The sequence below is a fragment of the Bos taurus genome, chromosome 3 (assembly GCF_002263795.3).
Source record: "Bos taurus isolate L1 Dominette 01449 registration number 42190680 breed Hereford chromosome 3, ARS-UCD2.0, whole genome shotgun sequence".
In the NCBI taxonomy this organism is placed as follows: domain Eukaryota; kingdom Metazoa; phylum Chordata; class Mammalia; order Artiodactyla; family Bovidae; genus Bos; species Bos taurus.
In genome coordinates, this window is record NC_037330.1 from 28,265,091 (window position 1) to 28,280,303 (window position 15,213).

The following is a 15,213-nucleotide window of genomic DNA, read 5'->3' on the forward strand; positions in this document are numbered from 1 at the left end:
GAATTCATTTTGTTTATTCTTTCCTTTAAGGGCATTGTGTGTGTGTGTTGCCATGATTGTGTTAAGTCTTCATATGTTCTGCCTGTAAAAGGTGTATATAGATTTATTCTTTGTGTGCATGCCTGATGCCTGGCACGCATCCTTACAGGCTGGAAAGACACAGAACTGATACTAGCTGCTCTAATTATTTTTCTGTGGGCAAGTGTTATGCTGAGTTGACTCAACAGTGTCTTCACGCAGTGCCATCTGAGGTGTCCGCCCTGTGTTTCCCAGATGCAGATGAATTTAAAATTAGTACTTTCAAAGTATTCCCTTGGAGGGCTGTGAAGGAGGTTGTTCACAGTTGCTCCTATCAACCTGTCTTAGGTCAGGTCACCATAAAGAAAAAAAAAACTATAGATTGAGTGGCTTAAACAACAGGAATTTATTTCTCATAGTTCTGGAGGCTGGAAAGTCAAGTTCAAGGTATCTGCCAGTTCAGTTCCTGATGAAAGCTTTCTTCCTGTCTTGCAGACGGCTGCCTCTCCCTGCATCCTCCATGGCAAGGAGAGGGCTCTGATGTCTCTTATAGGGAATCCCCACCTCATGTCCTCATCTAACCTATCACCTCCCAAAGGCCCCACCTCCAAACACCATCACAGTGAGGGCCAATTAGGACTTCAGTGATGTATGAATTAGGGGGAGACACAATTCAGTCCACAGCACAGCCTAAATGACACCTTTGTGAAGAACGCCCTCCATTCATTCACTCAACAGATGTCTGTTTGGAACTGGTTGTTCAAGGGAGAGGGGTTAGGAGCTTGGAACACAGCAGTGTAGACCCTGTGCTTGCCCTCACACAGCTCAGGCCTTAATTTTCTTTAAGTTACAAAAATATTTAAACAGAAATGGTTATATAAGACATGGAGGAAGGCACATACGTTGGCCAGGGTAAGCTTCCGAGAGGAAGTGAGGTCAAAGCTGAAAGCTGTGAGCCAGGTGGAGTGAAGGAAATAGCAAAAGCAGGGTCCCCAGGTGAGAGAAGGAATTGTGTGTGACTAGAGAGAGCATCTGAGGACAATTTACTGTGTCTCCCATCTAGGGGCTTCCCTGGTAGCTCAGCTGGTAAAGAATCTGCCTGCAATGCAGGAGACCCTGGTTCAATTCCTGGGTTGGGAAGATCCCTGGAGAAGGATAGGATAACCACTCCAGTGTTCTTGGGCTTCCCTGGTGGCTCAGACAGTAAAGAATCATCCTGCAATGCAGGAGACCTGGGTTCCATCCCAGGTTTGGGAAAATCCCCTGGAGGAGGGCATGGCAACCCACTCCAGTATTCTTGCCTGGAGAATCCCATGGACAGAGGAGGCTGGTGGGCTACAGTCCATGGGGTCACAAAGAGTTGGACACAACTGAATGACTAAGCACACACACCTATCTAGGGAAAAGTACATCAACTGTCTGAGAACACCCCTAAGTGATGCTTTTTATCTGGAGAGTTTAGTCATCAGATAACAGAGTAGCATGTATTTGCTCTTTGTGGTCAGCATGGCTACCTTCTGCTGGAGGTGGGGGTGGGGGTCGGGGGGAGCTGAGCAAAATGGAGGACCCAGGCCTGGGGAGTAATATTTGCATTTTTCTGTCTCAGCACTGCCCTGGGGAGTAATATTTGCATTTTTCTGTCTCAGCACTGCCCTTCCCTTCAATTAGTGCCTTCCTAAGAACCATGTTTTTGATTCATGAAAAAATAATTTCTGAAGTAAAAATATATATCCTCAAGATAGAACCTTTCATCAACAATCACAGGAAAGTGGAAATAAATACAGTACAATACAATTGAAATCCACTAACAAGCTTTGCTTCATGTTGAATGGCTTGTTTCTGGCAGATGGGCATTACTTAAAAGAAAACTTTTTGTCCATCCACTTTGCATTAAAAATTTTCTAATCAAATCTGTAGTCCTATCCCCTGCTACTTTAGTTTTAAAACACACACTTTCTCCACAGACATATGCTTACAGTTTGCAACTTTGTCCTGCAGACTCTACAGAATATAGTTAGCTGCTGAAATAACTTGTCCATGAAAATGCACAATGCAACTGTACCAGGTGACCCCCGATCTAATGGCGAGGATTTATATGTCATTGTCTGTCTCTTTCACTTCTATCTTCTCTATTTTACTTCTGTCCTCTCTTTAACTAGTGCACACACTTTTGCCCTCAAAATCTTGTTGCATAACATTCTGAGTTCTTAATGCGCAACTGGTACTCAGAAAAGAAATGGTGACACAAGGAAAGATGACATCCGGTGTCTTCTCAGGGGCTGGTTCTCTGATGGAATTCTTGTCCACAGCGTTAAGAGTCTCTTTTGGGCCACAGAGATCAGCTTCTCACAAGCCCCTGAGATCCTCTGGAGAAGGAACTAGATCTTCCTTATCTGTGAATCTTTGCCTCCTGGCTCACAATAGATGTTCAATAAATACGTATTAAATGATTAACATCGAAGCCCTACTCATGCTGTTGTATGAAAAAGTCCATTCCTGGAAAAACAATATTCCTAATGTCAGTTGTTCCAAAGGCACGGGGAGTGGTACTGGTCCTGGATGCAGAGCAGCTCTCAGCAAAGTTCTCTGGTTGATAGAGAGGATCCTTCATGGTCCTTGCCCATCACCGCATCCATCCTGTAGCAGCCCCAATCTGGTCTCCAGCCAATCAGGTCGTTACCTGTGGCTCCTCACTGTCTGACATCACACAGCACTCGTCCCCATCAAAGTGAAGGCTTCCACCTCCTCCTCCCCTCAAGACCCTGCCCTGGGTTTTCCACAAGGTAGCAAGCTTAGCAGAAGCCATGAGCCACGTGCTGTAAATCCAGTTTCAAGCTCCAGACTCTGACTTCCCCCAGATGCTTCTCTCTCCCCAGCACAGGGTTCCACATAAGGAAGCACAGCCCTTACCCATGCGGTTCCCTCTTCCTGCCATCCCTCCCTGCTCCTCTAACTCATTCTTCAAGATGTAAATCAAAATGGAATGTCTTCTGCTGACAGCCGGTCGTCATAGTTTGGTCTAATCCCTGGGTGGTGATGCCGTCCCATGGAGCACACTTCCTGCGTCCTGTGACGTTTATTAGCTTATGGGATTATCTTCCATGTCAGCCTGTGCGTGTGCGTTAAGTCACTTTAGTCATGTCTGACTCTTTGTGACCCTATGGACCATGGCCTGCCAGGCTCCTCTGTCCATGGGATTCTTCAGGTAGGAATACTGGATTGGGTTGCCCTCCTGCAAAAGGATCTTCTTCCTGACCCAGGGGTCAAACCCACGTCTCCTGCACTGGCAAGCGGATTCTTTACCACCAGCACCCCCTGGAAGCCAGACTGTCTTCTTCATTGTTGCTTCTTTGATGCTTAGCCTAGTATCCGTCAGGACCATAGTTACCTTTGAAAGATATGTAGAAAGGAAAGGAGATGAGGGCAGCAGCGTCGTGAGAAGGAAAGCAGCATGGCCGGGCAGCCTTTGTTCCCATGTTGGCTGAGGTGCAGGGTTGTGACTGAATGCAAAGGACAGACTGAGGATGGGGGCATTGTACGAAGGGTGGCGGGTTTGTCTAGGAGGGTTAAAGTATATGCCTAGAAGCTCACTCAGTGAGACGTCTTGCTCTTGGGGGGCACAGAGCAATGGGTCTTACTGACCCTAGACTTGCTCATTTTGTCCCTGACTGCACTGAACTTGATGGGAATTATTTTCATACAACTTCAGGTGTGTGGTAGATCAACCAAAGCCCCGTGAACATAGAGTATTTTAAGAGTCTTACAAGAGTGGTGAGTTATAAAGGACCAAAGGACTATGTCATCTCAGCTGATACCACTTTCCAAAGCAGGCATGGCTGTCATCTGCGGCAGCCTCGGACTTGACCTGGTCCACACCCACAGTGTTCCCAACCTGGCAGCATGCTGGGAGGATTCCCTCCACAGTGACGACACCCAGCTCCCCCACGGTTTCCTGGACCCAGCAGGAAACCCTAGGTTTGGGGTTGGGGGTGGGGGGCCGTGGATGAGCACGCTCAGATTTTTTTCCTTATTGGCCCTGGGGCTTTAAATTGCAACCTCTCTTTTAATTTTCCATTATGCATCAGACACATCTGTGCCAGAAGCGGACAAATGTATTCCGTCTGGGAGGATGATCCCAGACGGCTATAAATTAGAGCCTGTGTACAGAGATGCCAAAAATGTGGCCTCGTGGTACGGTGTCCCTGGGACCAGTCACCTCCTCCACCGTCTGCTCGGTGGCTGCAAGCCTTGGCCTGATGCCTCTGTCAATAGATTTTCGCTTTGTGTTTGGAAACTCTTTCCACCGAGTGGCTGCAGAGGCGGGGCGGGCAGGGCTGCCTGTGAGGTTCTACTGGACACAGCCATCCAGGCAGCACCCCGAGGACAGGGCTGTCCCAAAGGACATCACTCTCTTCCCTGTACGAGAAACAGTAATGACCTTCAAAGCCAATTTCCTCCCAAACTAAAGCCCAGCCCAAGAAAACTCACCCCACTTTATTTGGATTGATGAGATAAACTACCATATCAGGCCTTTAGGCTTATAATATACCTGCTTCACCCACAAAACTTTGAGAGGATTGTGCAAAGAGAAAAGTCACCTGTAATTTTACCTTTCAAAGAAAATATCCTTAATGTTTTAACAGTACTTCTTTAAATATTTTTCCATGCCTTGCTAATGTTTTTTAAACTGCAAAAATCTTTTAAAGCTGGTCAAGCAGCCCAGTTCCTTTAGCTGTCCCTCACATTATCCAATTAGTGCTTTCCTCTAAGTACTGGAAACTTTTAGTTGTTCCACCTCAGAGAGTCCGCTGGTAGAACTCTGTGCCTCCAGTTCCTCCTGCAGACATCATGCTCCTCTACTGAAGAAGCTGGCCACCAAGGGAATGGGCCTTGGGGGAATAAAGGATGAAAAGAGATAAAGTCTTCATATAAATGCAGTCGGAGAGCCCCAGCCCTTCACAGATACCCAAAGAAGGATCCTGTATACACAGGGCTCTGACCCCGACTTTGACATCATTTTCCTTATTAAACCTCTACGTCTCTGACTTTCATGCTTCAGTCTCCTTGTCACCAGCCTCCGTGTCTGCTCTTCCCTACTGGGGCCAGGGCAGCCTCTGAACTAGTGGTTCGGGGATAGCTTAGGCAAGCCCAGTTCTAACCGGATGGATTGGCTGAACCAGAGGGCTCTTTTTACATCTCTGCTCACTTTCCTGTGGTGCTTTGAGTCCAGAAGGTGCCAGTGAGTAACTGTTGAACTGATATAATCAAATTCGAGATGGCTGTGGAGAGAGAGGATGCCATGGCGGGAGCCTGCTGGGACAGCCCTGCAGTGGTAGGGAAGGCGTTCAGAGCCAGTGCGGAGCCTCACAGAAGCCCTCACAGCAGCAGAGAGGCAGGCAATGAGTCCAGAAGCCGCCAGCCTGCCCAGCCACCGCCTGTGCCAGCCACTCAGCCTCTCCATGAGCCTCACAACACACAGACCAGGCTTTTTCAGAAAATTATTTTTTCCTTTCTTGCTTTCCATGGAAACCCAAAATAGCAACCAAAAAAAAAAAAAAGAAAGAAAGAAAGAAACAAAAAAAACCCCAGCCAGTTCCCCTCCTGCAAAACCATCTTCAGGCAGGGCAGTGCAGTGACCATGGTGGCCTTGGGGGCAGGACAGGTTCTAGACGCTTCTAAAGCAGCTTTCTAACTGGGCACTGTGCACTCAGGAGGTGTGGGTGGGTTCTGAGGTTGGTGTGTTTTCTTCTGTTTAGAAAAGTGGGTTTCCCCCAGGTCTGGGAGTTCGTCTTGCTCTTGGTGACCTCTCTCTGTGGTGCTGGTGAGGAAGTCCAGAGTACCCAGCAGGGAACAATAGGACAAGGAGCAGATAGCTTCCAGGGGGACTGTTGTGGGAACTCTTTTTGAGAGGCATCCTGAGCTAGGCTGTGCCTGCCCCATAATGGCAGGGCAGCCTGACAGAGCGGGAGAAACTCTGAGCTTGGAATCAGGAGAGCCCAGCTTTAACATCCCATCGGGGACCTGGGGTGGGGGTGGGGACTCTGAGCACATCATTCCACCCCCACTGTATGAAACATGAAGCGGGGTCCAGCTGGATTTTCAGGGGCTGCTCTGCCAGCTCACACACACATGTTCCCCTCCCTTGTCAACACAGTCTGTTGGTAATTTCAGCTGGCAGGATCTGCTGTCATTGCTTTTGGACTATGGTTTCGGTTTGGAGGCTCCATGAAGGATTTCTCCTCGGAGGACAAGTCCCCAGAGTACTTCTACATGGGTGAGTGACCACAGCCTCCCCTTCTTTAGACGGGGTTGCCCGGGCTTAGAGGGAAGCCTGCAGCTAGACTTCCATGGGAGGGGAACAGAGGGAGAGAAAGGAGGCAAATCAGAGCCCCAGATGCCCACCCAAGCCAGGCAGCGGGGAGAGGGCCCTGCTACCCCACACCTGGCTCATCCCTCTGCTTCCAAAACCGAGGACGACCAGGTGGGACTGAACGGTTGCACTTCTTTCCTCCACTTCAAGAAAGAAGCCCAGCACGTAACCACAATTCATGTCCAAAGAATTGGAAAACACCCCTGCACCCCCTGAGTGAAGTGGGTACACAGCAAAGTCAGTCCTTTGCTCCTTCCTGGGGTAATAGGGGAGCCCTGCCCAGTCAAGCTCTGGTTTTGTGTATTTGTGATCTTGTATATTTTAAATTGTCTGGGAGAGACACCTAATTCAAAATAAAGAGAGACAGCTCAAGGTGTGGAGGGGCTAATCTGAGTCCCTCCATGACTAGGGACTGCAGAGGGGAGGGGAAATGGAGCAGAATCGGGTGGGGAGGGCAGGGAAGGGAGTAGGGGCAGGAGAGCTTCCCTGGGCAGAGACAGCATGGGAGGGGTAGGGGAGCCTTCTTCCAGCAGTGGGAAAGGGGTGAGGAGTGGGAAGCTGATGTAGACCATGTGATGAGTTGAGGCTGAGAAAGTAGTGTGTGACTAAGTGCCAGCTTAGTGGTGTTTGCAGTCAGTGCATCAGGGGTCATTCTAAACTGGTGAGGCAAGAAGGATTTGAGTTAGGTATGAAAGACCAACCTTAATCAATAGAGAAGGGGACGACTAGGGACTGAAGAGGTTTGGGACCAAGGCATGCCTATGGGACAGTGTTTAGCAAGCCTAGGTTGGGCAGGTAACTCTTACCAGAATGTAAAGCATATGGGCATGGAAGGAATTACAATTAGAAAAGTTGAGGAGGGAGGGAAGACAGACACAGAGGGCCTTGAATGTCGGCGCTAGTTAACTCAATAAACAATAGAAGGGGGGCTTCTCTCGTGGCTCAGTGGTAAAGAACCTACCTGCCAATGCAGAAGCATGGGTTCCATCCCTGATCCAGGAAGACAGCACATGCCTCTGAGCAACTGAGCCCATGCGCCACAACTACTGAGCCTGTGCTCTAGAGCCCGAGTGCCGCAAATGCTGAACCCATGTGCCCTGGAGCCTGTGGTCCGTCACAAGAGAAGCCTGTGCATGGCAGCTAGAGAGTAGCCCTCCTTCTCCACAACCAGAGAAAAGCCCCACACAGCAAGGAAGACACTGCACAGCCAAAAGTAAATAAATAATACAATTTTTAAAAACAAAATAAACAAAAGAAGGATAGTTTAGACTTTGGGGGAGGGTGCAATCAAGCTACAGGGCTTCCCTGATAGCTCAGTTGGTAAAGGATCCACCTGCAATGCAGGAGACCCTGGTTCGATTCCTGGGTAGGGAAGATCCACAGAGAATGGATAGGCTACCCACTCCAGTATTCTGGCCTAGAGAATTCCATGGACTGTATAGTCCATGGGCTCACAAAGAGTCGGACGCGACTGAGTGACTTTCACTTTCACAATCAATCTACACTGCATTTTAAAGAGATTATTCTGGAATGAGAGGGGAGGAAAAAAAGACCATGCTATATTACTGATACAGTCAGACCTGAAGAAATAAGGGCATAACCCATGGTGTAGCAGTAGGAATTGTGAAGAAAAGATCAGAAAGGCAAGAAACTTTATTAAGCATGATTAAATGTTATTATTAAACATTGTTAAACTCAGGGACAGAAGGAATCAAAACAAAAAAAGGTATCAGTGATAGAGTCAAGCATAGAAGTCACAACTCATGATTTTCAGATGGAAACCTGAGTTACGGAAGTCAGGGACCCTGCTGGGTTAGAGAAGGGATGGGGGTGTGGAAAGAAGGATGGAGGCCAGTCTGGGAGCAGCCTCTATCTGTATTCCTCCAGAAACGAAGCACTGATAGCAGTTTCACAGGTGTAGATTTGGGTCCAACAAAAGAAAAACTTTTCAATGGTTTGATAAATCAAAGAAGCTGAACAGACTTCTATAGAAAGTGACCCCTCTGATACATTGGTATTTAACCAAAAACCCAAATGGATCTTCTATCCATACAGGAGATTCCTGCACTGAGTAGGAGGGTGAACTAGCTCCAAACAAACATTCCTGATCCTATTTCCAAATCTAAACTAAAGCCATATGAACTGCCCAAGATGCAAGAAATGTCACATATTTGTAGGCGTATTTGTCAGGACTCTTTCAATTGCAAATCACAGAAACTTGACTCAAACTGTTTTGACCAAAACGGAAATTTCTTGACTCATAACGGAAACATCAGGATTAATACTCATCTTAGGGACACAAGTGATATGATCAGAATCCAGTCTGTAACCATCTCTTAGCTCTGTTTTCCTGTGCCTCCAGTCTGGGGCAGATTCCCCCTAGCTCTGATAAGTCGGCCACCCACAGCTCCAGGTGCCACCTCCCAAGTAACCCTGGCAGCAGTGTGCTCTTCTTCCAGCTGATTCAACCAAAGTCCTGGGTCTCACTGTCGTTGGCGGTCTTGGGTCCAGTGCCCTTCCCACACCAGTCATTGTGGCCAGCTGCTTGAGATGGGCTTGTTGGCTGAAGCCTGGGCCTCACACCTGCCATGGAGCTGAGGCAAGTCAGCCCTCTCAGACCACACGGACTGAGAGTGAAGGAGGTTCTTTGTCTAATAGAGAAGAAGAGGAGGTGAACTCAAGGTGGGAAAAGCAACAGCCCCCACGACAAGGCCTGAACCCTTCCTGCTTGTTCCTGGCGGCCTGGGATGTGGGCATGGGCCTGCCACCCTTGCTTCTTCCTCAGCTCCCCTCTCTAAGTCACCCATGAAGGGCTGGGGGTGAGAATGCTTATGGTCAGTGCTCCAAGTTCAGAGAAGAGAGTTAGCACAGAGTCTTAGCGCTGAACAGAATAAGGAGACTAAGGACCAGGGGGTGAAACAGACAGGGAAGGGGGCTGGCGGTCAGCTGTGGTTGCCCAGCTTTGCACAGTGGGGCTCAGCCCTCGGTCCAGGGTTGCCAATACCCAGGCCTGTGCCTGTTCTGTTTGTTTCCCTGCGTTGTCTCTCCGGTGAGTGCCAACAAGAAAAAGTCCTTGTGAAGGCAGGAACCTTCTCTCCATTTCAAATATTTCTTATAAATAGAAAGAGTAATATGTGTGTTTACAGAGGTTGATATTTCTTTCCTCAATAAATAATTTTCCAAATAGGAAAGACACCAGATCTCTAGTAATAAAATGAAAAGAAAAAATGTACCAGGATACCATTTTATGGACTTGCATAGCAAACAGTATGAGGTAATAGGACTTTAAAGAAGAAGCAGGCCCAGTTTTTGGAAAATCTCACTTCATGTCCCTAGGTACTGTGCACTGAACTGTGTATTTTCTTTTCAGAATAGGTTCCAGAGCAATCAGCACATTAAACTCTTATCACCACTTTGTTAAAGAGCCCTGGAGAACAAGCTTGGCCCATTAAAGTGCTCTTAAAGAAACACAACCTTCCCCTGAGAGGGACCTCAGGAAGGCACGTGGTGTAACTCCCTGCTTCCAGGCAGATGACTGCCACCCTTTGTAGGAAATCTTTCTTCCTCTGGGGCTTCCCAAGTGGCTGTTGTTGTCCATTCGCTCAGTTGTGTCTGACTCTTTGAGACCCCATGGACTACAGCATGCCAGGCTCCCCTGTCCTTCACCATCTCCTGGAGTTTGCTCAAACTCATGTCCATTGAGTCGATGATACTATCCAATCATCTTGTCCTGTCACCCCCTTCTCCCACCTTCAATCTTTCCCAGCATCAAGGTCTTTTCTAATGAGTCGGCTCTTCGCATTAGGTGGCCAAAGTATTGGAGCTTCAGCTTCAGCATCAGTCCTTCCAGTGAATATTCAGTGTTGATTTCCTTTAGGATTGACTGGTTTGATCTCCTTTCAATCCAAGGGACTCTCAAGACTCTTCTTGAACATCACAGTTCAAAAGGTGCTAGTGGTAAAAAAAAAAAAACCCGACTGCCAATGCAAGAGACACAAGTTCCATCCCTGGGTCAGGAAGATCCCCTGGAGAAGGGAATGGCAACCCACTCCAGTATTCTTGGCTGGAGAATCCCCAAGGGCAGAGGAGCCTGGTGGGCTACAGACCATGGGGTCGCAAAGAGTCAGACACTACTTAGAAGAGCACACATGCACTTCCTCCTCTAGGGGGATACTTTCCTTTCTGGGACCCTTGTGTCTTCCTCCTTGGTGGTGGAGAGAATGTCCCTTCATATAATAAAGATCTGGGATTGACTTAATAGTGAGGGACCAGTGTGGAGAGGATCCAGCTGTGAGGGGAGTTAGAAATGAGGCCAGGGAGCCAGGGCAGTCAGACTGACTACACCTGCCACCTCTTCTCAAGGACTTCTGAGTTCAGGTCGAGACCTGGGGCTGACCCAGGGCATCACGACCACTGGTTGCTAGGGTAGAGAAGGGAGAGCCTGGCAAGAGTGGAACTGGCAACAAGAAAGGCTGGGGTGACTTGGTGTTTCCCAGACTCTCTTCATTTTGGGTGTTTCCCAGACACTCCCTTCACTCCTGGGAGAAACTCCCAATATCTTCCAAGTTCCACTAACATGCCACTCTGCTCTCCTGTTACAGTTTTTCTCTGGGGCTGCCCCTTAGGGGTACAGACAACACAGGGGTCTTCCTTCCAGAGGCACAGGGTGGGGAGAGATTCCCTGGGCCCTCAGAAGGCTGGAACACATGAAGTCATGTCTGTGAGCAAAGGATGGAGGGCATCAGCAGGTTCCTCCCCAAGGGGAAGGAGCTGCCTGCTCAGACTCAGCCACTCACTCTCTGGAATCCCAGGTTGTCTGTGGCTGTCCCTCCGTGAATACAGAGCTGCAGAGCCTGGCTTTGATTGTGGCTAAATGTCATGTGTAAGGTAAGCGTTCCAGTGCTGAGTGTTCTGGGGCTTTTTAAAGACTCTGACTCACTCTGGTAATATTTTTTACTTCTCGATTTTTAGTTGTACCTGAGATTCATAGTAGTTGCAAAACAGACGTGTGATATAGCTTACACTGTTGACACAATTTCTCCAAAGCATTTTTACAAGAACTTAAGTATAGATAATTACTGCCATATTGCAAATAACAAAACAGAAATAAGAGGACTTACCTAAAGACACAGTTGGCAGGCCCAGATTTCTGGCTCCCACCCCAGAAAATGCTTTGAGGGGAAACCCCAAAAATCATCAGTATTAGATTCCTTGGGCACTTTTCTCAAGGAAGGAGGAAAAGAACCCTCCTGCCCTTTCTTGTTGTTGTTTTGTCATGGACTGCAACCCCATGGGCTGCAGCACGCCTGACTTCCCTTTCCTTCATGATCTCCCAGAGTCTGCTCAAACTCATGTCCATTGAGTCAGTGATGCCATCCAACCATCCCATTTTCTGTCCTCCCCTTCTCCTCCTGCCTTAAATCTTTCCCAGCATCAGGGTCTTTTCCAATGAGTTGGCTCTTCGCATCAGGTGGCCAAAGTATTGGAGTTTCAGCTTCAGCATCAGTCTTTCCGATGAAAAGTTACAGATTTCTAGTTAAGAAAATCACCTTTCTTCTGGTTCCTACTGCAAGTGCAGCATAGGAGTTTGGGCGCCCACTTTGGAGTAGAGTCCTGGATTTGGTTCCAGTTTCGAGCCTTACTAGCTGTGCACTCTTCGGTAAGTTACCTCTCTGTGTCTCAGATTCCTCCCCTCTGAAATATGAATACCACTACTACATACCTCACAGGGCTGATGTGAGCATGAGATGATTTAACCTATCAGTGTACTTGAGTGCAGTGAACCCTCAATAAGTATTAGCGGCTGTTCTTACCGCAGGGCAGGCCAAGGGAGGAGTCCGCCGCGGGCGGCACAACTGCATGGGAGAGTAGGAGAAGGGGAGATAATGGAGTGGTTTAGATGCCAGATAGTCAGGCCGAGAGACTAGCTGATAGCACCGAGGCTTCTCAGGCACCAGACTCCTGAGATAATGCCCGTCAAGGGCACAGTACAGACTCAGAGACCCTGAGGCACTGGAGTGGTGGTGGTCACTCTTAGTGTTGAATGACTCCATGACTCATGCATGTTAAATTCCTACAATAGCATTCAGTAACTAACAGCTGCTATGGTTATTTAGCAAGGACCCAAGGCCTCACCTGGCTTTCCAAGGCTCAGTGATAAAGAATCCGCCTGCCAATTCAGGAGACAAGTTCCATCCCTGGGTCAGGAAGATCCCCTGGAGAAGGAAATGACAACCCACTCCAGTATTCTTGCCTGGAGAATCCCATGGACAGGAGCCTGGCAGGCTACAGTCCATGGGGTCGTAAAGAGTCGGACACAGCTGGGCAACTGAGCACACAAGTCCTAACTTTCTCCATGAATTAAGTCCCAACCAGTATTCCAAATTCATATATAATTGTGTGTGTCCACAACAAGCTAGGAGGGAGGGAAAGTTGCACAGAAGCAGAGAAAAATATTTTTCGATGAAAAATGGTCATTAGATGGATATGTAAAATCATCTGCTGCCAAAACCTCACTGAAATTGATGACCATGCCACTATTCAGTCCCTAAAAGGTGAGCCATTTAAAAATGAGTTGACTCAGACAAGGCATTTAGGTCACTGTCTCCTTTCTGTGTTACTTGGGATGATGCTTCTAGCTTAGAAAGAAGGATCTGAAATCAGAGAAAAGTGATGGAACTGTCAGGAAATTGGTGGTAGCATGTCACCTGGAGATCATTGGCATGGCAAGGCCTAGCTGTTAATGCTAAAAATGCAATATCAAAATGTTTTTTCTTTCTCAAACTAAGGGAAATGGGACTCAGGAAGCATAGGGGATTGGGTATAGGTTATCCCCTTGTCACAAAGCTGCTGTGGGAGCAAAAGGGCCCCCACACTCAGATAGTGAGTAAAAGTCGCTCAGTCATGTTCGACTCTTTGCAACCCCATGGACTATATAGTCCATGAAATTCTCCAGGCCAGAATACTGGAGTGAGTAGCCTTTCCCTTCTCCAGGGCATCTTCCCAACCCAGAGACTGAACCCAGGTCTCCCTGCATTGCAGGCAGATTCTTTACCAGCTGAGCCACAAGTGAAACCCAAGAATACTGGAGTAGGTAGCCTATCCCTTCGCCAGGGGATCTTCCCAACCTACAGAAAGCATCTTGAAATTAAAGTGTGCCTGCCGATCAATCTATCCATTCAATAGCTGTGTTTTGAGGGCCAGATCAGAAAAAGGATAAGGTATCCTTGGAAGCTACAAGTGGCCCCATGGCGTGCAGAGTATTACAGCCAGATTTGAAACTGGATTCAGCAGGCCCAAGACCTTTGCCACGAGTAGAATTTCTTCTGATTTTCACATCAACTCCAACCAGCAGTGCTCGTTTGGCATAGGGCTGAGTCACGTGGCCACACATGCACAGGAGGAGAGGTTTTCCAGGGAGAGGCCTCGGGAACTGGAGCTGCTGGGTTAGTTTCAGGGTGTTTGCTCTGAGCTCTGTGATTCTGATAGCCTAAGAATGGAGTATGGAGTATATGTATGTGTTCAGTCATGTCCGACTCTTTGAGACCCCGTGGACTGTAGCCCACCAGATTCCTCTGTCAATGGGATTCTCCAGGCAAGAATACTAGAGTGGGTTGCCATTTCCTACTCCAGGGGAACCGTCCTGACCCATGGCTTGAACCCACGTCTCCCACATCTCCTGCATTAGCAGGCAGATTCTTTACCACTGGAGGAATGGAATATTGTACAAATAAGCACATTTTCTAAGGGAGCTCTTATTTTGGAAGGGCAAGGAGCTGAGTGGGCTTGTTCACAGTGGGGAGCAGCTCTGTCCTCCTCAGACTCAGGTGCCTCTGTCCACTGTACCCAAGCCTCAGGAGCACCCCTCCCTGCGGGGCTGCACACTCTCAGGAGCCCCTGCAGGCTGTGCAGCCAGTCCTCATCTGCCTGACTCGGGAGAGCCCAGCCATGTGGTGGCTTCTTGGATGCTTGTTGGAATGTAGCCCCAGCATGTATCTCTAAGCAAAGATGGGTGATGGTAGACAGTCCATCCACAACTTCCAGTCTGATTTGCTCTCCCTTTATCCTCATATCCAACAAACACTGACTGGGAATTCTATCTTGTTCCTGGCGTATTCTAGGTAGGGTGAATAATGTTTGTTCAAGGATTTAACATCTATAGATGAGAAAGACATATATGGGAACCCACAGGCTGAGTTTCATCATGATGAATTCCTATGTGACTGGAGTGTAGGATGGATAAGATCCCAGAGGGTCCAGTCTCTAGGCTGTGACTCCAAGCAGGATCTGTAGACAGTATCATGCAGCAGTGAAGAGGCAACGGACACCATAAGCAGGAAATCCATCCAATAAGGTGGCCCAACCAGGAAATGTTCTGTGAGGGAACTGTTTCAATGGGGGTGGAATCAGGGCTCCGGACCTGTGTGTCCTGCCTGGAGCCCTCTTGCTGCCCTGACCCCCATTATAGAAATAGAAATATGTAAAATACTTGCCTTACTTACTGCTTTGAGGAGAAGGAAATAAAAGAGCTTTGAAAAGTGAAGAAATGCTTTAGAACAATAAGGTAATTAGGCAGTGGGGCCAACAGTAGTATTATTTTTAATTTGTTTTCACTTCTCCCATTACCACATCCATTCTCCATGAAATTATTTTTTTAGGGAAAAGGAAAAAGGAGGAAGTGGCTGAGCCTGCCTAGCAGGAAATACATAAATACCTGTCTCGGGACCTTGGAAGAACAGGGCTTCCCCGACTCTGAAAGGGGCCCAAGAACAGCCTGGGTGGTGCAGGAGGCGGCCCGCCTGCTGCTCAGCTCTCAGGGAGCAGCG

General features: G+C 48.1%; 1 protein-coding gene across 2 annotated transcripts in view; it reads left to right on the top strand.

The window, feature by feature from the left end:
• Window positions 1–15,213, top strand: part of TSPAN2 (tetraspanin 2) — a 106,051-nt gene that overhangs the window by 11,038 nt on the left and 79,800 nt on the right. For both annotated transcript variants that reach the window (XM_005204041.5, NM_001034657.1), the window contains 1 exon segment: window positions 6,190–6,292. In XM_005204041.5, coding sequence (XP_005204098.1) covers window positions 6,190–6,292 — 103 coding nt within the window.